This window comes from Rhinichthys klamathensis, unplaced genomic scaffold, assembly GCF_029890125.1.
Source record: "Rhinichthys klamathensis goyatoka isolate OS25496 unplaced genomic scaffold, OSU_Roscu_1.1 h1tg000046l_1, whole genome shotgun sequence".
Lineage (NCBI taxonomy): Eukaryota > Metazoa > Chordata > Actinopteri > Cypriniformes > Leuciscidae > Rhinichthys > Rhinichthys klamathensis.
In genome coordinates this window covers 1,353,259-1,380,574 of record NW_026606593.1, presented here as the reverse complement: position 1 = coordinate 1,380,574, position 27,316 = coordinate 1,353,259, and the positions used below count along the sequence as shown (strand labels likewise).

Here is a 27,316-nt window from a genome sequence, read left to right as displayed (position 1 = left end):
TCCGGGATCTCCTCAGAATAACGCAGGCAGGGCGAGAGAGACAAAGAGAGATGGGGCCATTTTGTTTCTCTTTCCCTGTATTCGGCTGCAATCTAGTGGTTGTGCACTACACTATAAATCTTGAGCCCCTTGTGTAGTACTACACTCGACAGTATCACACCTCACAGCTGAGACATGATTAGTGTAGCTCATCATTTCTGTATGAAAGGGGTCATGAACTGCATTTTTCTTTTCTGTTTCCCGGGGTGCACTTATAATATCAGTAGGATTTTTACTCTGGAACCTTAAGGGTGGGGAAGAAGTTATCAAAAAAAAATTTGATTCACAAATCAACCTATATTATTCCTATATGGTGAAATACAGTGAACGTGACTTCACCAAGTGTTCCTGGATTAACATTGATTGATCCTGGAACAACATTCCAATCAGATTTGATAGACAAGTTTACAGTTTATATCAGGTTTAGGCTTGCAACCAGGGTTAGGTGCTTCTACATCAGTGTTTTTCACCTGTCATTTCCCTCTGATTTTTGGCGTAATTTATGGGTTAGGATTAGGACTACATTTTCGGACAGGAATGTTGTTCCAGGACCAACAAAATATGTTAACCCAGGAATATGTCTTACTTGGCAAAATCACGGTGACCCTCTGGGGGCTAACAATTTCTAACAATCAGCCATTAATATCAATTGGAATGGGTCTTATATTTTAATGGTTAGTTCACTTTCTTCTTTCAAACACAAACGGAGTTATATTAAAAAATATCCTGGTTCTTCCAAGCTTTATAATGGGAGTGAATGGTACCTTGTTTTTTGAAGCCCAAAAAAGCACATCCATCCATCATAAAAGTAATCCATACGGCTCCAAGGGGTTATTAAGGCCTTCCGAAGAGAATCAATGTGTTTAAGAAAAATATCTATTCATAACTTTAAACTATAATATCTGGCTTCCGGTAATGGCCGTACGCGAGTCGTGTTCTGGTGGAAGAGTGACCTCTGACCCGACGCATGACTCGAACTCGACTCGTGTACGGATGTTACCGGAAGCCAGTCATTATAGTTTATAAAGTTATAAATATGGATATTATTCTTACAAAAACGCATCGCTTCTTTTCAGAAGGCCTTTATTAACCCCCTGAAGCCGTATGGATTACTTTTATGATGTATGGATGATGAGCTTATTTGGGCTTCAAAAAACAAGGTATCATTCACTCCCATTATAAAGCTTGGAAGAGCCAGGATATTTTTTTAATATAACTCCAATTGTGTTTGGCTGAAAGAAGAAAGTCCTATACACCTAAGATGGCTTGAGGGTGAGTAAATTATTTTTTGGTTTGAACTAACCATTTAAAATCAGTGTAAATAGTTCAATAGCTTAACATGTATTAAAAGCAGATGGAAATTCAATTAATATTGATAAAGGATTATAAATATCAGTTTGCAAAGAAGTCTTTAATCTAAATTATTCTAAATCATTAAATGTTACCTTAATGTTTATATATCCTAATGTTATTGATAACACATCTGTCAAGTTGCCAGACATAATTGAATATATTGATGTCCTACTTAAAGAGACAATAATATTGTCATGTTATATTAGAAAAAAATACATGCTACATTTTGGCATACATGACATGGCAGCTATATTTATTTTATTTTAATCTATTGTATATTTTGTGTTATATTTTTTATTTTAACCAAATGAGGCAAACTATGTTTTTTTTAAAAGATGGCTACCAATGTCCAGGGTGGATCAGTTTCTTTGTCCAGCAGGTTATTTGTATTCCATTCGGTAACTAGTGTGTGCAGTACAAAGCTAAGATATCTCTCTTATCAATGCTGTAAGCGCAGTTAGGGGAGGGGTGTATGCGCTTACCTCCAGAGGAAGATGGACGTCCAGTATTAAAATTCAGCACAGTCTTTGTGCTGCCAGAAACAAAACTACGAAATAACCTTCTTAATATGCGGATGATCTCACTCACAGCCAATCAGATTCTTTCATTCCCTCACACATGCCCTTATCTGTCTAGCCATTCAAGCGAAGGTTTTTTCCTCTTTTCTGTTCTGCTGAGTGAGCGGGCTATAGACAGCAAGTAATCACAGAGGATGTTGCTATGGCGACAACAAATCTGCAGGGCGAGTGATGGAACAGCAATTGCTGTGACAATAGTGCTGCAGGAATACGCTGAGTGGACGCTTTATGTTCAGCTTCACAAGACCAAACACGTGGTGGTACAAGAAACCATTTAAATCTACTGTACCACACACCCTCAGATTACATACTGCAGTGCATTTCTCTACTGTATTTAATGCAAGGGCCCCTGACAGATACACCCAACCTCCTGTATGCTCTATATGACTGCTTATAACACACCCAGTTTGAATCCTACATCAGTCAGCTATGAAACAGCTGGCCAGACAGTTGTCATGACAGCAGTGTCATATGGGACTTGTGGGCAGTGTATTATAACATCACTTTTGAGTGTGACCTTGCAGATGACTGGAAGGGAAGAAAGCAGCAGGGCAGAGGGACAAACATAAGAAATATTTATTTACAGTGTAGCGCTGTAATGTTGTACTGTGTCATGTATTGTGATTGCTATTTGATGACAGACATTTGATCTTATATTGCTGCTACTGAGACGTCCGGGCAAAAAGAACAAAGAGACCTCACTCTGCTGCCAATAGTTGCTTTTTAAGGGCATTCACACTCATTCTTTACAAGAATCTATGGATGCTTGAAAAAAATAAAAGGGGTTACTGCGTCTTTTTTCTCGCAATTGCGAGTTATAAAGTCAGAATTGGGTGACATAAAGTCAGAATTGGGTGATATAAAGTCAGAATTGCGAGAAATAAAGTCAGAATTGTGAGAAAAGTCAGAATTGTGAGAAAAGTCAGAATTGCGAGACTGTCAATTCGGACTTTTTTTCTCGCAATTGTGAGTTTATATCCCGCAATGAGATGTAAACTTGCAATTGTGAGATAAAACGTCACAATTTTTTTTTTTTTTTTTTTATTCCGTGGAGGAAACAAGCTTCCATAAGAATCAACTAAGACCTCTTTCAGCAAACAAATTAAAAAGAGTAAAAAAAAATTGCAATGACTTTAAAGTGGACTCAAATTTGTGTATAGCCAAAATCGCACCCGGCTTTAGCTGAAAACTGCAGGGAGATCTTTAAAGTCAACATGAAATCAAAATGGATGATTCTTAATTTTATGGAATATTGTAGTTTCTATTATAAATTATTTATACATGCACATATAAATTTTTTTAATTCCTGTGCCCTCGTGATTTTTAATCAGAATTACTTCCCCTCCTTCATGAAGCGACATCTCTGCTCTGATGATGTGTTTACTGGCATGAAAGCGGCCAATAGCAAACCACAACCATCCAACCAATTCCCGATGGAAAAATCAAGTCCCTTCCTACATTTTTTCTTGTTCGAGAAGCCGTTTCACTCGGATATTCCTCACAATAGAGAAGAAAAGATTATTGCAACTTCTGTTTCATGCCAACTTTAAGTCTTTGTGTTTAGTAGACAGCAGGTTTATAAACACTTCTCAATACAAATAATCTGGTAAAATACTGAAAACCAAATGTGAAAATAAAGTAATCTTGACACACTTTGTATTCCCAAATGCACGTCAAAAGCGACTCAAACTCGCAGCACTTGAGGAGATGAAGTTTGTGTCAAGCAGCATTTACTGTGACCCAAGCCGCTCAGAGACGCTGAAGCTGCATGTGTGTAATTGAACACAGTGCCCCGCTTTACTCTAAAACATGCAGTGCATCAGACCAAATTTCTCCCAATTTGATAATCACTCTCAACTGCTGGGTCGCGACACAAAAGTGGGTCGCAAGACCGTTTTGAGTGGGTTGCAGTGTGTGCAGACAAAGAAACAACAACAAAAACGTAATTCTAAAAGTTTTTCTGACGTGAGACTTTTATTTTGAAACGTGTGTTAATGCTGTTGAGTCTTCTGGCAGACGCAGTTTAAGCAGAGTGCATGAGACAAACACGTCCTGTTTCAGCTTCTGCTTTCAGATGAGATGTTGTCAGGCAATATGTCAGTGTCAATATTCTAATGTTATATTGGTAATTTGTTACAAAATAAAGTCTCTCACCTCAGAAAATGTAACTGTCAGACGTTATACTGCGCTCGTATACGCACTCTTCAATTGCAAATGCAAATGTGGAGGCGGGCGCTGTATATCACTTAACTATACATAAAGAGAAAATGAAATTTTTGCAAACATTATTGAAATTATAACATAAGTGGTACATCATGTGTTTGCTGGGAAGGATTTGCATGCAGGCATGATGTTCATTCTATTCATCAGAAATAAATATAAAAGTATACAGTATGTATATACTTTTCTTCCATTTGCTGATTCAGAATCTGGCTGATCCATACATTTTAAGGACACAGTTCATCTTAAAGCCACAATCCAGAGAAAGTCTTCCTATATTATCATATTGCTGCTCCGGGAAGCTGTGATAAAAGATTATTCAGGGTGAATAAGGATGACACTCGTTTTTAACTGTCTTTTGTTAGAACCAGTTTCTCAGCTGTTTTTTGGGATAGGACAGAGCTTAGCAGGTATTTGACTTTATGCTACTGATAAATGCCCAAACAGTATCTGCATACTTTTTAATATCTACTTTTTAATATATTTTCTAATGTGTATATATTGATTGATTGATTGATTGATTGATTGATTGATTGATTGATTGATTTACTTGAGCCAGTAAGTCTACAGAACATCTCTGTCTGTGTCTCTCTCTCCTCTCCCTCCTTTTTTCCTTTCTCTTAGTCTCACCTTATTTGCCTGTGTGTATTGTTTCTTTTGGCATACGCTTTGCATGTTCTGCTGCTATGCTCGCTCACGCACACGCACACGCACACACACACACACACACGCACACGCACACGCACACACACACACACACACACACACACACACACCTTTCTGGGTTTTTGGGTTAGCCATTAAGTCCTCTTTATTGTTCTCTTTTAAGTGAGAGCCGACATTAATTAGTGTGATTACTTGGGGCGATACCACATCTGAGTGTTTAAAAATCATTTATCATTCACGTCCTTTGCTAAATGAATAGCAGCATAAATGCAAGCGCAGACAGTCACCGCCCATCCCCAAAACAAATAGAGCTCCCAGAGGAGGGACGAGGGCTGTGTCTTCATTTTTTGTTCTTTTGTTTTGGCTATGAACAGCACATGCCTTTGATATTTTACAAGGTATTTGCGAAAGCCTCCTTAAAATAGTGTGATATAAAAAAAGCACTCGACTCAGTTTCTTAATGAATCTCATTTACTCTTATTAAATCTACACGCCTCTATTTTTGTAAATGAACAGAATTACATCTCAGACATATCAGTAATCTGAATAGCTAAATTATAGGCTGATGTTATCTGCCATTATGAGCCAGCATTATAATTGACTATTACAGATAGGTAATTGACAGTAATTGACTGTTATCGACACAATTTTATTTTGCACAATATTTACACGAAATATGCATTATCACTTGGCATAGTACTTTGAAAAAAACACACTTCTGTTAATCGGCCAAGTACTTAAAGTGTGATTATCAGCTTCATCTGAAAATAGCTGAATATTAGCAAACATGTCAGTCTGGCAGTATTACAGTGTATTAAAGCACTGAATCACTCGTATATGAAGCATTCACTTTGTAGGCTATATGAATGTGCCAGCATCATTCATATTCATTGATTTGTCTTTCTAACCATTTATTTGCAGTGATCTGAAAAATAAATATGAAAAAATATGAATTAAAGGTAAAGTATGTTGTTTCAGTGACACTAGTGGCACCTAACAGAATTACAAAATAAAGGGTAACACTTTACTTGAAGGGGTGTACATAAGACTGACATGACACCTTCTTAACCATGACATGACATATGTCATGAATATGAAGTAGGGTTTATGCATGTTTATGACAACTGTCATTAAGTGTCTTTCGCTCAATAATGACATTTTGAATGCAAATATGACATTGTTTAAGATGTCTTTGTTATGACACCTTGACATAAACCATAACATCATAACCTGTCAGTGTCTTTGTCATGACAACTTGACATTAAATTAAGTTAAACTGTCATGTGGTTGGTTTTGACATTGGCTGTCATCAGTCCATTATAACTGTGTCATGAATATTTTTCGTAACCTCAACTACAGTGGTACAAATTGAATTTGTCATTAAACAGTTATAATGGCTTCATGACAGCCAATGTCAAAACCAACCACCTGACAGTTTAATGTAATGTTAACCAATAAAGCTAAGTGGTTTCTTAAGTTTGATAATTAATCTGCTATGTCATGTTTATGACAGGTTGTGTTGTCTTAGTAATGTCAAGTTGTCATGACAAAGACACTGACAGGTTATGATGTATTGTTTATGTCAAGGTGTCATAACAAAGACATCTCAAACAATGTCATATATGCATTAAAAATGTCATAATTGAGCAAATGACACTTAATGACAGTTGTCACAAACATGCATAAAACTTCCTTCATATTCATAACATGTGTCATGTCATGATTATGAAGGTGTCATGTCAGTCTTATGCACACCCCTTCAAGTAAAGTGTTCCTTCCAAACATATCGTTCAACGTATCTGCGCCGGGTGTATGTTGTGACATGACGCGACACAGCTGTTTGAGTCTGTCTACACAAGACATTTGTTTTTCTGAATGGCTGTGTGATGATGCTGTATGGTATTGAAGTGTCCATTGTAGCGCGTTCCATCGCAATGTCCCATTCGCTTTGACATGTTCATGACCTGTTTAATCTTTGACGGTCTAAATGCAGTGAATTTGGGCTTTATTGTCTGTAACCAAAGATGTTCCCATGTAATGCGAAAAGAGCTGGAATGAGATGTATGGATCTTAGCAGACTTTTATGTTTTATGATGCCTGGGAGGCTCTATGTTTACACTTTTGGTGGAGATAAACCCATGAATGACATACTCATAGTAGTCAATGAACAATAAACTGGGTTAAGATAATGTATTTTGTAAGAAAAAATACCAAACATAGCCTACTTGAGCTTTAAATATGAATGTTCATATGGATATGATTATGAATGATATGAGATCTGATATAAGTATTATTCCAGAACATCTGGATGGTGTTAAGAATATTATCCAAGCTTTTGCTGTTTTTCCTCCTCATATGGTATCAGAGTGATATTTGTATAATGGAACTGGCAAGATGTTTTAAGACTAGCAAATATTTTAAGAATGATATTCTAGTTTCCAGCTGAATTAGAGGCAACCTGTTTGATTGTTAGAGAACCTGGCACCTGTTGTTTATATCTAAATCTGAAATTGTGCAGCATTTAAAGCTACATTTGTAACTTTTTGCTATTAATGATCAGTGCATAAATAAAGTTATATACTGTATATATAATAAAGTTGTTTGTGCCAATGCATATTCCCAGACAGCAACATAGTGTCATCCCAGATCCGGCCCACATCTGCTATGTGTGGATTCCACGTGTACCAAATGTGGGCCGGATCTGGGCCGACACTATGTTGCTGTCTGGGTTGAAACATTAAAATAAAAAGTTATTTGTGTGAACGCATATAATTCGCCTTTGGCTAAGCCACACCCTAGAATGTAGATTGACCAATCACAGCGCAGCCAAGAACGAGCTCCCACAGAGGTCCGACACTTTTTCACAGCGCTTCATTGCCTTTAACACAGGTGTCTCAAATTTTTGGTCTCGGCAGGCTATTACCGTCGTAGTTTTATCAAAAATATGGTTAAACGTTGTGCCTGGGGCATTTGTAACACAGATACGCGTTTCCCAGAGAGGTTGGAGGGGGGTGTCCGTTGTTTTCCCTTCCCAAAACCGAAGTCAAATCCTGACAAGTGTCGTCTAGCTAGCACACACTGCTAATAAATACAACGTTATACTCGCGTAGTCCGTTTGCTTCGTAATAACGATTATAGAAGTGAATAGAGACCTACCCAGCTTTGCATGAACAGTGTTGCTCCTTGACATTGTTAGTCCCAGCCTCCGTCTCGATTAGTAGGATATGCGGTGGTTCATTTTTTGACTGTGACCGGTATGCTTTTGCCTCTATTTTAGATGCCTTGTTGTTCCTTGCGTTTCACCTGTCATGAACGTATGCCTTCGAACGTATATTGCAGCCCCTTTTGACTACTTCTATCGGACACTTTATTTGCTGCTTTATAAGGCCCCGTCCACACTACTGCGTTTTCGTTTAAAAACGGAGGCCTTTTGCTACGTTTGCACCTCCCGTCCACACTAAAATGGCAAAAACGGAGACCCAAAACGGAGAAGTTTAGAAACGCTGCCGATCCGTTTTTCGTCTTTAGAAACGATGACGTAGTAGAGGCTCACGCTCGGCTCTATGATTGGGTGTCATCAGTCATCAGTCATGGCGTATATCTTTGCTAGCAGCTGTTGTACAAGTCAATTCTGCATTTTACAACGCTATAACTGCCTACATGCGCCGGAGTCAAGCTATTATTCGAGCGATCTGTGACAATTCCCGTGTACAGCGGCGGCGTTGACCGTACATGGAGCGTCGGTTTGGGGTTAACCCAGAGCAAGTTGTGTTTACACCAGCACGCGCAATGCCCAGTGTTGGTGAATGGTCACGTGATCCGCGTTTTCAGTCGTTTTAATGTGGACGGAGATCAATTCTAATACGCTGCTAAAATGCTGGTGTGGACAGAGATCGTATTCGTTTTAATTATCCGTTTCTAAACTAAAACGCAGTAGTGTGGATGGGGCCTAAAAGTTTGATCAAATTTCAGCAGGAAGAGCTGTCACAGCATAAGCCATGTTGATACCAGAGCCCAGATGAAGTTTGTTTGTCGGACGTAGCAACAGTAACTAAGGGGGCGGGGCTTAGCCAAAGGCGAATTGTGGTCAAAGTTTCATTCGCGGATAAGACTGACCAATATTGAGTTGCCTACATCTTGGATAAGATTCCTGAAAGTTTCGCACCTACAGCACACATTACAGACATGCATAAACGCGGATTTGTTCTACATGTCTAAGGTACATAGAGTCTTTTAAACTCCTTGATTTTGCTTAACAAGTTAAAATTTAATCCGAATGCACAAGAAAGTATAGTACAAATTATTTACATCTCTCGACAGAAAGGTTTTTGCAGGTTTTAATAAAATGTTATTTAATAACAGTAGTCACAATAAGCATATTTCCAGGAGGACGTGCCTCAGGCTTAGTATTGCCAACTCACTTATCAGACTCCTCGGTAATCCTCGGCAAACTTCAACAGTTGGTGGAACCGGCTCATTCTCCCAACAAAAAAAAAAGTGTTATATTGTTATATTATGTGCATATACACACACCTATATTACACACTAAAGGAAAGGTAAAGAAAAAAGGGCAAAAAAGCAAAATAGATGAACTCATCTTTGTATCTGACAACACACACACAAACGCAGGCACAATATACCGTTGTGAACACCTTTCAGACTGACCACTGCTATGTTCATGTCTGTGTGCACTGCTTGATATGTCCAGGAAACAACATTCAAACAATTAAGGACTTTGTTAATAATGGACAGGCTACAGACTAGTGTGTGTGGGTTATATGGGGACTCCTGTGTGACCTATATTAAATTTAAGGGTGTGTTTGGGAGGGGTTATTGACGAATAAGAGGCATGTGGCCCTGGCAGCTGGTTAGGCAAGGATTAGGGGCTAAAGGGGGTGTCATTCTATGTCTTTTATTTGTGTGCGAGAGCCATAAGATGTAGTGATTATTATAGCTGTGAATATAATAAACAGTCACATGTAAATCTGCATTTCAAGTTGACTTTTTGAATAGCATTGTCACATGTCGCAGAGCCTGGATTTCAACTCACCGCATAAAGCCTGGTCTGCTTTGAAGATTATTCTGGCCAAGTACAACCCATTTAGATAGGAGGCCATCTGAATGACATGTAAAATGACCAACTACAGCTTGTTTGTATGTGACATTTAGGCAGAACACTAATATAACCCTAAGAAGCTTACAGGTTTTTCTGTTTACTTGATGCTAAATATTTCAAACAAAACTTTGACCAGAAAAAAAAAATCTGGCAAGAGAACAGAATCAAACAAAAAATATGACATTTCATAAACTCACAGGAATGAGTGTCTTCCTACACACACACACACACACACACACACACACACACACGCACACACACACACACACACACACAAACACACACACACACAAACACACACACATATGCCGACATGCACAACCTTTCAAAAGGCAGCAACAAAGCAGAGCTAATTGATTCATTAATATTAATTAACATTAAGCATTGTTTTTTTTATCAGATCACATGCATGATTTATTATGCATGACATATCACTAAACCTAAAAGTCTAAAAATCACTGTATATCTCTGTTTGAGTGACAGACTCATAATCAGCAGTCAGTCCCTGTTGACTCAGTGGTCCGCTGGGAGTCTGGCATTTACAATTTTGCTCTGTCTAATATTTGTTCCTGGATAGAGTATCATTTTCATAAAAATGTAATGTTGATGAGATCGAATGTTACATGTTGTCTTTGTGACATATATGTTTGCAGATTCCTTTGAATGAGACATACACTTTTAGAGAAAAAAAAAAGGTTCAATGTGGGTTTCTTGATTCATTTTTAAAGAACCCTTTATTCCCTTGCAACATAATGTAATGTTTAAAGAAAGTATAGTTTCATGTCTGGTAAAAATATTTGAGCTGCATGGGACATTTCCTTAGTTCACCCTCCACTGCCAGGTGAGAATGTCAACTTTAGACCCTGCTCATACACATCCACAAATGTATTAACAAATAATGTAATAGCTATTTTTCTAAGAATTGACTTGGGTGCATGGAATCATATGACATTCATATGAAGTTCCTTTTAGTGAGTGTGATGGAGACAGGAGCAGTATAGTAGCAAAAAAGTACCCAGCATGCAAAGATTCACTCTGCACACTCAAACAAACAAATTTTTATTATTATTTTATTTGTTTACTCATTGAACCCCCTAATGCCTCTAGAACACACAGGGACACATCAAGTGGGCGAATGTTCAAAAGGACAGTGTGTTCAACGGTTGCATGATCAAAGGGATGTGAACACAATGTACCTTTATCTTCATCAGCCATATTCTTCTTAACTCATTTAATAAGGATAGTGTACAATAGGATGCGTTATTTGAATTAGTCTTTTATATTGTACTTTTTAAACCTGGTAAATAAATCAGTTTTAATGCAATGTATTGACATTAACGTTTTTGTTTTGTACAGGCCAAAGCATTTCTTGGTTGTTCTAAAATTACGTTGTTCCCACATATAAATGATTAGTAAATTGAGTAAATGATTAAAAGAAACTGTATTTTATATACAGTGGTCCCAAAAAATATTTGGACGGACAGACAGACAGACAGACAGACAGACAGACAGACAGACAGACAGACAGACAGACAGACAGACAGACAGACAGACAGACAGACAGACAGACAGACAGACAGACAGACAGACAGACAGACAGACAGACAGACAGACAGACAGACAGACAGACAGACAGACAGACAGACAGACAGATAGATAGATAGATAGATAGATAGATAGATAGATAGATAGATAGATAGATAGATAGATAGATAGATAGATAGATAGATAGATAGATAGATAGATAGATAGATAGATAGATAGATAGATAGATAGATATATAGATAGATAGACAGATAGACAGATAGATAGACAGATAGACAGCCAGATAGACAGATAGACAGATAGACAGATAGACAGATAGATAGACAGACAGACAGACAGACAGACAGATAGACAGATAGACAGATAGATAGATAGATAGATAGATAGATAGATAGATAGATAGATAGATAGATAGATAGATAGATAGATAGATAGAAAGACAGGTAGACAGATAGACAGGTAGACAGACAGATAGATAGATAGATAGATAGATAGATAGATAGATAGATAGATAGATAGATAGATAGATAGATAGATAGATAGATAGATAGATAGATAGATAGATAGATAGATAGATAGATAGATAGATAGATAGATAGATAGATAGGTGGCAAATATACTGAATATGTTAAGTTAGAATTAAAAGTAAATAAGAAAATAATACAAATAAAAATAATATTCACATCATTTCACTGTTAGTATGAAGGTCGCCTCTGTTTGTTTGAGGCACTCTGCCTTCACTTCTTATCATGTCACATGACAAAGCAACACCACACATCACCCGTCCCTTACACACACACACACACACACACACACACACACACACACACACACACACACACACACACACACACACACACACACACATAAGTGATCATGATCACTGCTGCCTGTGAGCTGTAAGTAAATAATTTAGTAATGTAGGACCTTCCTAGATGATGACCTCAGGAAACCCGTCATTGTCATTTAAGGACAACTCTATGAATTCCAGCTAAATAATTCCGAAGCTAGATGGTTATAGGGACTGAAAACAGCTCATTTGATTGGTTCATTGATCCAGGGAGGCCCACGCCCACCAGACCTGCTTATTCTTCTTAATTAATTCCCATCACTTCTGGCAATGCAGGCACACACACAGACACACACACTCAAATGTTTCATGTTTCTCTTGCTCACTGTGATCTGAACTCTGTTAGTTCAGTCTGTCACATTGGCTGGCAGGAACAAACTCTGTTAGTAGTGTCTGGAGGTGACATGAGGTGACAGATGAGGGTCAGACACACACATACACCCTGAATCTTAGCTTCCAGTTCCACTGCACTTACACACTACAATCAGACGCGTGCATAAACAAAAAGCACAGAAATCACGGCTCAGAGTATCTTGACTGAAGACCTCTTCCCTTCAGGACATGCTAACACTGATCCAAATTCAGTATTAGAATGACTACCAGACCAATCGGACCCAGCTCTCTTTTTTTTTTATCTAAATAATTGATTGATGTAAATATTTTTGAAAAGCTACAATCTTTCTTTAGCAGTCTCACACTGAAAATGTTCTTAAAATATAATAAAATGATGTAATTAAATGTACTATTTATTATTATTTTTATGTCGAGGTTACAACATTAATGGGTTACTTCAAGTAAATAATTTAGAAGAACAAAAAGGAGAGAAAAAATTGGATCCCTAATTATGGGACTCTCTAAACATCTGGAGTGTAAAAGAGGATAGCTGATTAAAAAAACAATACTTGCAAATTTGCTTGTAACACAAAGGCAGTTTTATTCTGTTTATTTATATGTGCATGAATAATATGCCTAGAGAATGAAGGAGAAATTATCCCCCAGCATTGTCCTTTGGGGACATCACTGTTGCCATGGTTTCATCACGCACCTCTTGACCTTTGGCCTCTTTGACCCTGAGCTCATTCTGTGCCATAGGGGAAAAAATATTACTGAGATTAAGCGTAAAATTTATCATACACTTGAATTTATATTTTGTGCTGGACTGGGTGTGTCTGGGAACAATTTGCAGATTGTGTGTCCCATGAGGCCTTCTTTATTGTCCCATTTTTATGAGCGGTTCTGAAACACACACACACACACACACACACACACACACACAGGAAGGGGAGAGGGCAGCAGGTGCAGGGGGCTGGACTGACACATGATTGACAGGCGGATTGATTGCTTTTGAATGTCAGCTTGGATAATTATCAGAATCTGTCAGTAAGTGCCATACCGCTAAGGCAGCAAAGTGGTTTAACAAGATATCGTAGTGTTTTTTTTTTTTTTTTCTGCTTTCTTTGACACACTCCAGACTCTTGACAGACACAGACTTGGATATTAGCCTGAATTTCATTAATAAGTCATTTATAACAAGATCATCATAGAGCTCACGGCTGATCATTACCGTAATCCTCAGACCTGGAATTATGCGTTTCACTTTTAACACCAAAATGAATCTGTAATTTCAGTGATCAAACGACAAAACCACAATACATCAAACAACAGTCGTTATGCAAATTCCTTATTAACTCTTTCCCTGCTAGCGTTTTTGAAAAAGGTTTCCAGCCACCGCCAGGATTTTTTCAAGGCCCGCAGAACATTTATGAATATCTGAACATATGAATCAAAAGACAGAACAGACCCTCTAGAAGCTAGAATAAAACCTGTTTAATTATAGCTTCTTCTTTTTTTATCAACACTTGAATGTGGGTTTCATTTAAAAAGGCAACATTTTGAGCACAAAGCTGATAAAATCGCATTTTTGTCAAAGACTACGTCTGGATCGGATTCAGAAAGATGATCAAAACACAGATGGAGTAGATCGAGTTCATCAACACCCCCAAAGCTTCACAGTCCTATAGCTCGTCCTGGGTCCACATTTCATTCAGTATAACATTAGGCAGATTTGATTTATTTGCACAGCAACATACTAAAAACACTCTAAACATGTTAACATAAACCACCCAGAACAAACCACATATAGCAACACCCTTAGTAGCCACCCAGAACACCTTAGCATCCTGCCAAGAAAACATTCTGCATTTTTCCAATTAAATAAATACTGATTTTCAAATTAGGACAATCTCAAAAAGAGATTTTGGGAGGTTTTGTCAGATTTAGCTCACTTCTGGGTATACATTTGTATGTAGGTAGGGGTATGTATACTTATATACACACACACACACGCTCGCACACATCCATCCAAGTATGCAGACACACACCCTGCTGGCCAGCTGTTCACGGCAAGGGCGGCATAGATTAGCTTTGTCATATATCACTGTCTCTCTCTCTCTCTCTCTCTTTGTGTGTGTGTTAAGTGATAGACTGGGGTGGGACTCTTTACTTGGCTGGTGGTGACCCAATTTTAGCACAGAATGTCAAATAGCTGTCTTCAACAACGTCCAAAACATTTAGTTGCTAGCTTATGAACAACTGGGGGAAACTCTATGTACGAATGTATCTGTGGCAGAGACATGGCAGAGATACATGTCTTAAAATGCTGGGTTAAAAACAACCCAGTTTGAGTAATTTTGGCAACCCAGGACTGGGTTAAACAAGCTCAGTGCTGGGTGGGTTAAATGTTTGAAAGTCGGGAATAAACCGCATGACGTGCATGCCTTTTTCACATCCATATTTCCAACCCAGCACCATTGGGTTACTGATGATGAACAATTATCAACTCAAATTGGATCACATCAACCCAGCTTCCTTATTTATCTTTGTTTCAATATGTTGTTGCTTATCTTCTTTGTAGGTGACTTGCTTACAAGATTTCTTTGGTGATGACGACGTTTTCATTGCCTGTGGACCAGAAAAATTCCGCTATGCACAAGATGACTTCTCTCTGGATGAAAACGGTAGGTCACACCTTTTAATAAATAGGCCTAAGTGAGAAATCTAATATTGGTGATCAAATAAATTGGTTTTTTGTGTCCATTTTCACAGCTTAAAATAAATCTGCCCGTTTTTAATCTCTACATTTATAATTGTAACTCTTGTGTTCCTCTTGCATGTTCTTACAGCTAAGTCTGTTTTTTTTTGTTTTTGTTTTTAGAGTACAGATTCTCAAAGATAAATGTTACATTTTTCCCAGACAGCAACATAGTGTCGGCCCAGATCCGGCCCACATCTGGCACACGTGGATTCCACTGGGCCGACACTATGTTGCTGTCTGGGTTACTATGTAGAATGAGGTGTTGGGTATCCACCATGTAACATAATTGTCTTGCAACTAACCCAACTCTGAACAAAACTAACTTCTTTAATTAAAAAAATCTATTAGTAAGAACATGAAGAAACTTCTGTGGTTAACATTATTCCCATTTCAGACCAAACAGAGAAAGTTCTCTAATTCAAACACATATCTACAGTAGTAAAATTAATCATTCTATTTTTAGTCCCTTTTTTTATCAGTAAAGCCTTTGATTCGGCTGATCACAATATTTTCATCCAGACTGGTTAAGTTTTTCAAGTTATTTTTTTTTACTTGAAGACTAGACTGACATATCTAACATAATTTTGTACACTAATACCTTTGCTATTTTTTCTATTGCCGCAGAAGCAGCTCAGTTTAGTCAAGTCAGTGTGACATCTGTATAATCTCAGTAACACTTTCAGTCTGTGTGTGTGTGTGTGTTTTAGAGACGGTAGTGAGAGCAGGAGGAAGCTGCATGCTATTGGATGTCGTTCATTTAGCCTCTCAGAATCAGGCTTTCAAATGGCTTAATGCATTATTCAGATTCACATTTGCATATGTAAATAGCCAACGTGCGACTCACATGGGTGTAATAAGGTTCTCTGTTTCTCTTGCCGTAGAGTGTCGGGTAATGAAGGCCCCTAAAGGACAGAGGGGCTCCAAGAGTCCCGGCCCAATGCGACGCTGCAAGTCTCCGGCTGATTCCAGTGAGCCTATAATTATGTGATTCATGTCAGCTCAACACACCTTTAACTCCACACTGAAGCTTTACTAACTCTAGTCAATTCCACATCAAGCTAAAGCATCACAATTTATTGCATGGATGATTGGCAAGCTTTCTACAATAATACACTTTATTTTCTTCTGAACTGCTTTGTCCATTATATTATATTAACATGTTTATTTTTGCTTACACCGTTAAATTATGCATGATTATGAATCATCTGTTATTTTGATTTTGATGAGATTTTGAACACCTTGTCACTTTAATTTGGTTTTTGTTTATCTGTCATAATCTCGCAATTGCTCATGTTTGTGTGTGTTCTTGCAACGGCCTGTGCAATTAACCTTCTGTGTGCATAAATGGTTAATACTGTCAGAATGATTTAAATATATGTCATACATGCATAGCTACTAAAGTAAATAAACAGATTATTGATGGTTAAACCTCAAAGACCCACTGCAACAAAACTGAAACAGCTGTTTAAAGCAGTTAATAATGAATTAATGAATACCTTTTTTAATTAAATGTACAGTATGTTACAACTACTTACAAAAGCAACTCACACAGCAGTTTTTAATCCAATTCGATTTCTTTTCACAATTTGTTCAGTTAAAAAATTCACATGTATATATATTTTAAATATTTGTCATCATAGTCTAATGAAACTTTAAAGAGTGCTCTGAAATGAACGTACTGAAGTTCTAGCTCACTGGGAAGGTCTTTGTAAAAGTCAAAGCAACTGCACTGAAGTCCTCTTTTGCTTTTTCAGCTATTATATCAGGGATCTGTATGCTATATGAATATTCCAGCATCATAACACTTCAGAGAATATCAGAGAACTGCTCTGAACATATCCGAATTTCAGACTCTTTGCATGCTGAGAAAGTTTCTCACAAAGACAAAAAATCACCAAAAATAACTAAATATGCACAAACATCATGCTTCTTATTACGAAGGAAGGAAGGAAGGAAGGAAGGGTTTGTGTTTAAAGAAGGAAGGAAGGAAGGAAGGGTTTGTGTCTAAAGAAGGAAGGAAGGAAGGAAGGAAGGAAGGGTTTGTGTCGAAAGAAGGAAGGAAGGAAGGAAGGAAGGTAGGTAGGGTTTGTGTCGAAAGAAGGAAGGAAGGAATGAAGGGAGGAAGGAAGGAAGGAGGGAAGGAAGGGTTTGTGTCTAAGGGAGGAAGGAAGGAAGGGTTTGTGTCGAAAGAAGGAAGGAAGGAAGGAAGGGAGGAAGGAAGGAAGGGTTTGTGTCGAAAGAAGGAAGGGAGGAAGGAAGGGAGGAAGGAAGGAAGGGTTTGTGTCGAAAGAAGGAAGGAAGGAAGGAAGGAAGGGAGGAAGGAAGGAAGGAGGGAAGGGTTTGTGTCTAAGGGAGGAAGGAAGGAAGGAAGGAAGGGTTTGTGTCGAAAGAAGGAAGGAAGGAAGGAAGGAAGGAAGGAAGGAAGGAAGGAAGGAAGGAAGGAAGGAAGGAAGGAAGGAAGGAAGGAAGGAAGGCAGGAAGGAAGGAAGGAAGGAAGGGTTTGTGTCTAAAGAAGGAAGGAAGGAAGGGTTTGTGTCTAAAGAAGGAAGGAAGGAAGGGTTTGTGTCTAAAGAAGGAAGGAAGGAAGGAAGGAAGGAAGGAAGGAAGGAAGGAAGGAAGGAAGGAAGGAAGGAAGGAAGGAAGGAAGGAAGGAAGGAAGGAAGGGTTTTGTGTCTCAGGAAGGAAGGAAGGAAGGTTTTGTGTCTCTGAGGATTAAAAGATGAAGAGAGAGGACGCCTGTCACACAACTTTGAGTTTGATGTAAGCAGATAGATTTGCACTGTTACATGTTTAATATTTTAGATAGGAAGGATCACTCAATCTTCCGTGGGAGACTGAAGTCTGGGGACACTTTTTAATCTGAGGATGAGGGCAAAAAGGCCATGCTTGCTTACTAGAGGATCAAGTCTAATAAACAAAAGAGTTTAGGTTATAAGCAGATGTGCCCATCAACAGTGCTGTCATATGAGGTCAAATGTAAGCATTATTACTTTGGCAGGGTTACATGCAGAGGTGGTGGCTGGGAAAGAGATGAGATTTTAGTGATAGGAGGGAAAGGAAGCATTAATATGTCCTTGTTGACCTTTCCACAGTCAGCAGAGTCATGATATGACTGCCATCTTGTGGTGGCAGAACCTCATTTAGTTAAAGGGATAGTTCACACAAACATGAAAATGATGTCATCATTTACTCACCCTCAAGTTGTTCCAAACCTGTATGAATTTCTTTCTTCTGCTGAACACAAAAGAAGAATGTCGGTTGATAGGCCCCATCTCCATACTATGGAAGTCAAAGGCGTCCATCAACTGTTTGGTTACCGACATTCTTCAAAATATATTATTTTGTGTTCAGCAGAAGAAAGTGATTGCCCCTGCAGACAAAATGCGTCATTAAAATGTTGGTTCTGTGTTCTGGAAGAAGAAAAATGTATAAATATAGGTCTATTTGCTAACATTACTTTATTTTTTGGTGTACACTATTATATACAGTAGATAACCTCAAACCTAAAAGCCAGACATGGACTCAAAGCCATAAAACAAATTTTGATTTTCATGAGGTCTTTAATATGAAGAATATTTGTTTCACGAAAAAAGACTAGCTCATTTGTGCATGCTAACTTTTCTTGCATGGCCTGTGTGCTTTAAATCAGTGTATCTGTATCACTGTGCACACTCACTGGTGGCTGGACTAATGTTTTTTTTTTAATTATTATTCCTTTTCATGTTTCTTTATATCTCTCCCTCTTGTTTTAAAGCCCACATTGTACGTTTTGTATTGAACTGCTCTCCTTTTGAAATAAATGAACAAGGACATTTCAAGCATTTTATATTTGTTTTTTTTTTTGTTTTTTGTTTTTTTTTGTTTACCAGCATCAGTTCTGTTTTATACATCCATTTAGTTCTCTATTATTCAGATTCTCTTTCATTCCATATTTTACACCATTATTTGGGTTCAGAGTTTTAGGTTCAGCTTATTAATTTCAGCAAGGAAACCCTCTCTTCTTCTTTTAGCAGTTTACACTGTAACATCCAAAAGTTGGCAAAAAAAAAATGTAGGCAATCAGTTACATCAAATTTTTTTAAGTTAAGAAATTCAAAGTTAAAGTAAGCAAAACTGGCAGATTTTTATTTTGTACTGTCAATTTTAATTGCTCTTAACTTGAAATAGTTGCATAAGCTAACTCTTAAATTTCACTTAAAATTAACCATTTTTTAATTCTTAAATATTTTTTTAGAAATGGAAACTTGCTAATTCAGTAAATGCTAATGCTTTGAACGAGTAAGACAATATAGAACATGTAACATGTATCTGTTCTCAAACCGAGCTCATGCTCCACTCATCACCCCCCAAAAAAGAAACTCTTCTAAATTAGCATAGCAAAACATTAAACACTAATCTTACACTTAACATTAATCTTGCACAAAAAAAACCCTAAAAACATTAACTAACACTTAATTTTAGCATTTACTCTCACATTCGAGTGTCATGGCAAAGCATTGTGGGAAATAGAAATCCCAGCCCAAATTCGGTTAAATTGAAGTTTGTTTAAATTAACAGAAACAAGTTAATAAAACTCAAAACAGTAAAGCCATTCATATTACTTAAAATGTGTAAGTTTTGTGAACTCAAAAGATAAAGAAAGTTCTACATACTCTTAAAAGTTAATTTGATTGAACTAATTTGTTCAATTTAACTTTATCCTATGCTCAAACCAATCAATTATTCTGAGCATAAGGGTTTACAGTCTTGAATTATATTGTAGGCTCTTCATATTCTTTAATCTTTAGCATCGAAAGCCTAGGGGCAAGCTATTGTACCTAGCGTAAAGTGTGACCCAAAAAAACTTTGTATGGACCTATTTGCTTTTTTAGGAGTGTAAACCAATCATGAACACACAGCAAGGCTAACTTAGAGAAAATCTGCATTTAATTAGCACATGAAAGGCTAAGATCAGCACCTTTTTTTTTTACATATCTCCTTATCCAGGTCTTCCAACAGCGCCTGGCTTTTCATCTGAGATTCTGTTCTCTTTGTTTTATTTATTCATTAGCTGGAGCGGTTTTAAGGCCTGGCGTCTGGTCCTTAGGTTTTTGTGCTGCTTAAAAGAAAGCCTTTAGTACATTAGTACACACACGATCACACCACTCTCACATATAAACACAGCTCTGGTGTCTCATAGCAACCTGCTCTATTCGTAGAGAGATGTGTAAATGAGTTCCAGCAAACAGATACACACACTAGCAGCTGGCTAGACGACAGTTGACAACATGATTACACAGAAAGGAGGGAAGACACTGCCTAACCCCACAATTTGTCTTTTCTTTTCCCTTAATCTTTCTGTCTGTGGCTCTCCTTCTATCCCTCTCTTTCACATTTGCACTTTGTATTTCGCTCTCTAGCTAACGGAACAGGCTCCAGTAGTCAGCTCTCTACGCCCATCTCTAAGCAGTCGCCCATCTCGACCCCGACTAGCCCCGGCAGCACTCGCAAACAAAAGGTAATGTTCTGTCAGTTCCTCTATCTACCACCTAAACTATTCCTTCGGATCTCTTTTCTGAATATGTTTGGAATGGCATGTTACCATACTGTTGTTCATTTTCTTTCAGTATGCATGCAGTATGTTAACTTTGAACAAAAATGAGCACACTGCATGTAATACTGAATTCCACAATGCAACGCGTTCCACTTAACTTCCAATTGTACAGTAGGCAGAAGTATGCTAGTATTTCATTGCAAACACAGCCATACTGTTAGGGCCAGATTTACTTACAGCTTGTGCCAGCGCAAACTACTGTCAGGGTTTACTAAAGACATGCAGTGAACGTCTTGCATTTGCATTTGTAGGAGTTTCCCTTTCATGTGTTTCACAAATTTATGGGAGGAGAGTATTTGGTTACACTTTATTTCGATAGTCCACTATAAACATTCTACTAACTAAGTAACTTTGCAACTACATGTCAACTTATTCTACTACTGTAATAACCCTAACCTAACAGTCTACTAATACTCTAATGAGAGTTAGTTGGCATGTACAGCAGTTGCAAGGTGAACGCCATTTCACCAAGTACAACATCAACATCTTTGTTGATCCTGGAATGACATTTGAATCAACCAATCAGATTTGAGATTAGATTCAAGTTTAGTTTATGTCAAGTTTAGGGTTGGGTGCTTCTACATCAGTGTTATTCACCTCATATCATATCCCTCTGATTTTAGGGATAACTTATGGGTAGGGTTCGGTTTAGGGACAGGAATATGGTTAGGACTAAAGTTTTGGACAGGAATGTAGTTTCAGGATCAACAAAATATGTTGACCCAGGAACATGTCTTACTTGGCAAAATCACAGTGACCATAGTGGCAAATTAATGAGAGTTAGTTGATCTGTATTGCAAAATGACTTATAGGTAGTAGAATTTCTAAAGTGGACTACTGAAATAAAGCGTAACACAGTATTTAAATAAATACTGAAACGTGAGGATGGTTGCACCATTATTTAACGCACAAAAAAGAATGAACCCATTTTGCGATCGACGGGAACTGCAGAGAACAGTGAGAGCGTGATGGAAGGGAGACAAAATGTAACTTTGCCAACTGTCGCCTGCGCCTGTGATGTTAGATTACCCGCACCTGATTCTCATCGGCTCTGCTGGTTTGCGACCCGCTAATTTGTGTTCTTTAATTTGTGCATTATCTGGGCAATTCCCACTCCAATCTGCGCTTTTATGGGATTGCGGCCTCACGCCAATTTGCTCTGTTTAGTAAATCTGGCTCTTAATTATGATGTGAACATAATTCACCATGACTTACCCTATACCCTCTTTTCATCTCTAGGATCTATACTTGCCTCTGTCTCTTGAAGATGAAGATTCACAGGGGGAGTCCATGTAGACTCTTTCCGCTCCGCACGCCGATCAACATGCCAGTAACAGAGGCATCTCCGGTGCTATCTGTCTTGGAAACATCAACATCACCATCACCGCCCTAGTTGCCAGGGTGAATGCACGCATCACCTTTGCTGCCCCTTGGCCGTCAGGCTTTAGACCTCGAGGCTTTTCAGCGATGGTCAGTGCACTATTTGCTGCTTGAGAATTTGTTGCATCCATTTTCTGTGTTTTGATAATAGATTTGTAGTGAGTGATGAAAATGTTAAGTATATGCGGGGCATATGCTGCAGTTTTCACTTGTATTATAACAACAAACACCCAAATTTGTACATGTGGTCTGCTGTGGGAATTCATTTTATATATATGAGAAATTTGAGAAACTTAAGTGTTAACACACAGCAGGTCGGTTTAGCTCTTTAAACATCCAACCATCATTTTTTAAACCAATAGTTTTGACTTTTTCATACTGACTTTTTTAAAAGCTTGGTCTTATGAATTTCAAGCAGCAAATAGTCATTTTTACAAGGGTGTAATAGTCTGACTTGTACAAGACAAAAAAGACCAAAAAAAAATGTAAAAGAAAAAAAAACGGAAAAAAAACTGGTTGCACCATTAATAATTTTTATTAATCTCTTTTTGTAACCCTCTCTCTCTCTCTCTCTCTCTGTGCAATGGTTTAGTGTGTTTTAAAGCCCATGAAGTTGAAATAGAGCCCGCAGAAAAGACTCTATTCATATCACTGTAAATAATGTGTACAGCCTACTCTAAGACACCAACATCAATGTTTTTGCATTGTTGCGATGACTTTAAAACATAGATATAATGTTAAATGACAATAGCTCTGGAGGTACTCATTGAAAATTGAGAGGGGGCCATATAACAAGGTCTATTTGCTTTCAAAAACAATCACATTCAGTTTTAAAAAGGTAAAAGTTTAGGTAATAACAGGAGCAGATTTCTGTTCAAATGGATTGGATTAAAGGAATAGGAAATTAAAACCAGTAGGACTTATGAAAAGATTGTCCAGTCCAGTTTTCTAAAGCGCTATGATTGCTCTATGTGAGGAACTGACCATTAAAGTCCTTATTCACTGAAACCTTGCTCTCCACTGCAGCTCTTAAATGTCATTCACAAGAAAATGCTGATGCAAGATTTCATGCCATTGTTTGTCATTTGTGTTATATCCAGTTGTGACGCATCAAGTTTGAAAACGATGAATATGCGGGGAATTTTCAGTGAATAATGATTTTTTTTCTCACACAAAGCTATTGTAAGTCATATGAACCATTTCATGGTGCTTATTTGAAGCTCCAAATAGCCTTGTGGTATGAAAAAGAGAAGCATGAACATTCTTCCAAATTAATACTTTGTCCAAGATAAAATGTCATACAGGTTTAGAGCGACAAAATGATGAGCATTTCCATTTTTGGATGACTATTCCTTTTGAAATTGAGTTTGAACGTGTCTTTTAAGGTACAGTGTCCTTTTTTTTAGAAAGCCAAAGTTATGTTGAAAAGAGGGAAGCTGAAAAATAATATTTTCTCTGAAGCTGAACAAGAACATCACACCTGAACATTTACATATTAGAAAACCAAATACATACAATATGATGATGGAATTCAGTGTATGATAGCAAATTGCATTCATTTCTCAATCACAACATCAAAGCGATTGATAGCAAGTGATATCTGTTGATCAACTCTTTGACAGACAAAAAAAAAACCTAGCACAACAAAACTGCACAAATCAGACAAACCCTTTGATGATCCTTTTTAAAATATATAATTTCCATTCAAGTGTCTCAAGATGATTTTTCACCTTCCATGGTGCCTTTTATACACCATCCTCTATGAAAAAACGCAAAACAAACAAAAAAAATTGACAAGAAAACGATAAACACTCATCTGTCAGTTGTTTACTGTATCTTTATGAAATGTTTGATATGAAGTGGGGCTCAAACACTAACTATAACTACATCCTCTGTAATCTGTTACTGTAGTAGTTTATCAGGGTAATTCTTCAGACATGGTGCAGATGCTCTCTTTTCTCCGATAGTGCTGTAAACACAGTTGCTTGTGTACTGATATTTTTGGGCTTGGGGACATAAAAAAAAAAAAACTCAGACTTCCTCTCTGATTATCATGTACTTCCTGCTGTATCATCGTGACTTGTTTTGGTGATGTCATTCTGTGTATTAAACTTCTCTCTTTACTATTAAAATGAGACGCTCTTCTGCTCCTGTTTTGACTGCAGTAATGCTCATGAATGTCTTCGTTGTTGGTTTGTTATTGTCTGTTGGTATTTTTTTGTTCAGTGAATTCTAAGCACATGACCTACATTCATGGCCTAATTTTTTCGCTTGTCCTTGCCTAATAAAAGGGGTCATGAACTGAGAAAACCAATTTTCCCTGATCTTTTGTCATTGGACTATAAATAGCTACATACAGTAAGTTTCCGAACTGAAAATTTCCGTAAACAGCTCTTATTGAAACCAGCACAACGACAGCACAACACAGCCTGCAGTCAGACACAGATATAACACCTACTTCTTCAACATTGCCTCTTAGTAAAGTGATATGGAGAGACTGAGAGACACTAGAATCACTTGACTAAAAATAAAATTACCTTGGTTTTTTTATTTTCTAGTATGTGAATGTCTCAGTAGAGCATTCGACACAGGCTGTGCAAAAAGACTTTTCGGCAGTTAACACGGCAGTTCACTTGTATCAGCTACTATGAATAGAAAAACCAATTCGAACAATATGGCAGAAAACAGTCCTGCCTTCTAAATAAAGGAGCCATTTGCCAATTGGTCGCGTCATCGCGTCACTGCAGCTGCCGTTAGAAGCTCCGGTTACCATAGAAACAGCCCGGTCCTGTCCACAGTGGCTGGACCAACTTACCCATATTTCCTGCTTTTCAACGCATGAAATTCAAGAACTGACTGTTCACTTGTTGCCTAATATAGTGCCCTCCACAATTTTTGGCACCCCTGTTTAAGATGTGGTCGTGGACTTCTAAAAATTCTCTTTTTTTTTTAAACAACATAGAACCCAAATGCAAAAAAGAGAAAAATCCAACCTTTCATTTAAAGGGATAGTTCACTTTGGAATTAATTTTTGGTATGTTTTAGCTTACCTCAAGGGCATCCAAGATGTAGGTGTCTTTGTTTCCGCAGTAGTTTCAATTTTGATATTTTTAGGTCAAACCGTTCTTGTCTGTCAGTCATATAATGCAGGTCTATGGTAACTTCCTCAAAGAGCATGCACAGAGAAGTCCAAATTAAACATGATTTAATGACTCGTAAATGTAAGTACACATTGATGGCCTAAGACACAAAACGAGCGGTTTGTGTGAGAAAACGAACAGTATTTATATCGTTTTTACCTCTTGTAAAACACAGCCACGTCCAAGTGATCTGATGGCGCCGGCGCTTCGGTCTTTTCCGGAAAGCGCCGGAAGTTATCTCTCGCGCGTGTACGTCACTCATACAATTGTTTTATTTTTGTATTGTTTTTATTGTTTTCTTTTACGACGGTTTAAACATCCCGGATAAGCGCAAATTAGGACCATTTTAATTAGCCGTCTTACCTACAATCTCTGTTCTGTGTAAACAATGAGTGACGTACACGCGCGAGAGATCACTTCCGGTGCTTTCCGGAAAAGACCGAAGCGCCCGCGCCCTCAGATCACTTGGACGTGGCTATGTTCACAAGAGGTAAAAACGATATAAATACTGTTCATTTTCTCACACAAACCACTCGTTTCGTGTCTTAGGCCATCAATGTGTACTTACATTTACGAGTCATTAAATCATGTTTAATTTGGACTTCTCTGTGCATGCTCTTTGAGGTGGTGACCATAGACCTGCATTAGATGACTGACAGACAAGAACGGTTTGACCTAAAAATATCAAAATTAAACTACTGCGGAAACAAAGACACCTACATCTTGGATGCCCTTGAGGTAAGCTAAAACATACCAAAAATTTATTTCAAAGTGAACTATCCCTTTAAGTACATTACTTTGGTGGTAAAAAAAAAAAAAATCACACATTTAGACAAAAAAAAAAAAACTTGAAATCATGTGTCCCACAATTATTGGCACCCCTACCAATTCCGTGGAAAAATTTAATAGATTTTTTTTTTAAATATATTTTTCTGTAGTTGCTAAAGTTGGTTAGGGTATCTTGGAACTTTTAATTAGTAATTCATGACTTCCTGTTTCCCTGGGGTATAAATATGATGTGACACAAAGGCCTAATTCTCTTACCCATTTGTCAACATTGCAAAAACAAGAGAACACACCATTCAAGTAAGGCAGATGTGTGTCGACCTTCATAAGTCAGGCAATGGCTACAAGAAAATAGTCACTCGCCTTAACTTGCCCGTATCTACAGTCAGAGGAATCATTAAGAAGTTTAAAACAACTGGAACAGTGACAAACAAGGCTGGAGGAGGTCCCAAGTTTATCTTGCCACAACGCACAGTGAGGAGGATGGTAAGAGAAGTAAAAAAAGTCCTAAGCTCACTGTCACAGAATTGCATCAAAGAGTGGCATCTTGGGGTCACAAAGTCTCCAAAACAACCATCAGACGCTCTCTACATGCCAACAAGCTGTTTGGGAGGCATGCAAGGAAAAAGCCTTTTCTCACTAACACTCACAAACGTAAACGTCTGGAGTTTGCTAAGCAGCACTGGGACTTCAACTGGGATCGTGTGCTTTGGTCAGACGAGACAGGGCTGTTTACACCTGGCCACTTCATGCGATTTCTGTGATCGGATAGCTATCCGATCGTGAAAAGACCAGGTGTAAATGCCCTCCGAAACGCATTCGAGACGGATTTGAATCCGATCGCTCAAACCACTTCAGGAGGTGGTCTGGGCCGCATTTCAGACGAAACTGGACAAGTGTAAATGCATCTGGTTGTTGAAACCACATATGTATATTTTACTCCTCCCAAAAATGCT

The 27,316-nt window shown here is 37.9% G+C and overlaps 1 protein-coding gene across 1 annotated transcript in view; it reads left to right on the top strand.

Annotated features, from left to right (window-relative positions):
• LOC130082485 (neuronal migration protein doublecortin-like) overlaps positions 1–22,397 on the top strand; it is a 50,109-nt gene extending 27,712 nt beyond the window's left edge. Inside the window, exons 4-7 of the mRNA XM_056247338.1 lie at positions 15,282–15,384; positions 16,343–16,429; positions 20,861–20,958; positions 22,294–22,397. Coding sequence (XP_056103313.1) covers positions 15,282–15,384; positions 16,343–16,429; positions 20,861–20,958; positions 22,294–22,350 — 345 coding nt within the window. The 3' untranslated portion in view covers positions 22,351–22,397. The remainder of the gene's footprint in view (positions 1–15,281; positions 15,385–16,342; positions 16,430–20,860; positions 20,959–22,293) is intronic.
• The last annotated feature ends 4,919 nt before the right edge of the window (positions 22,398–27,316 follow it).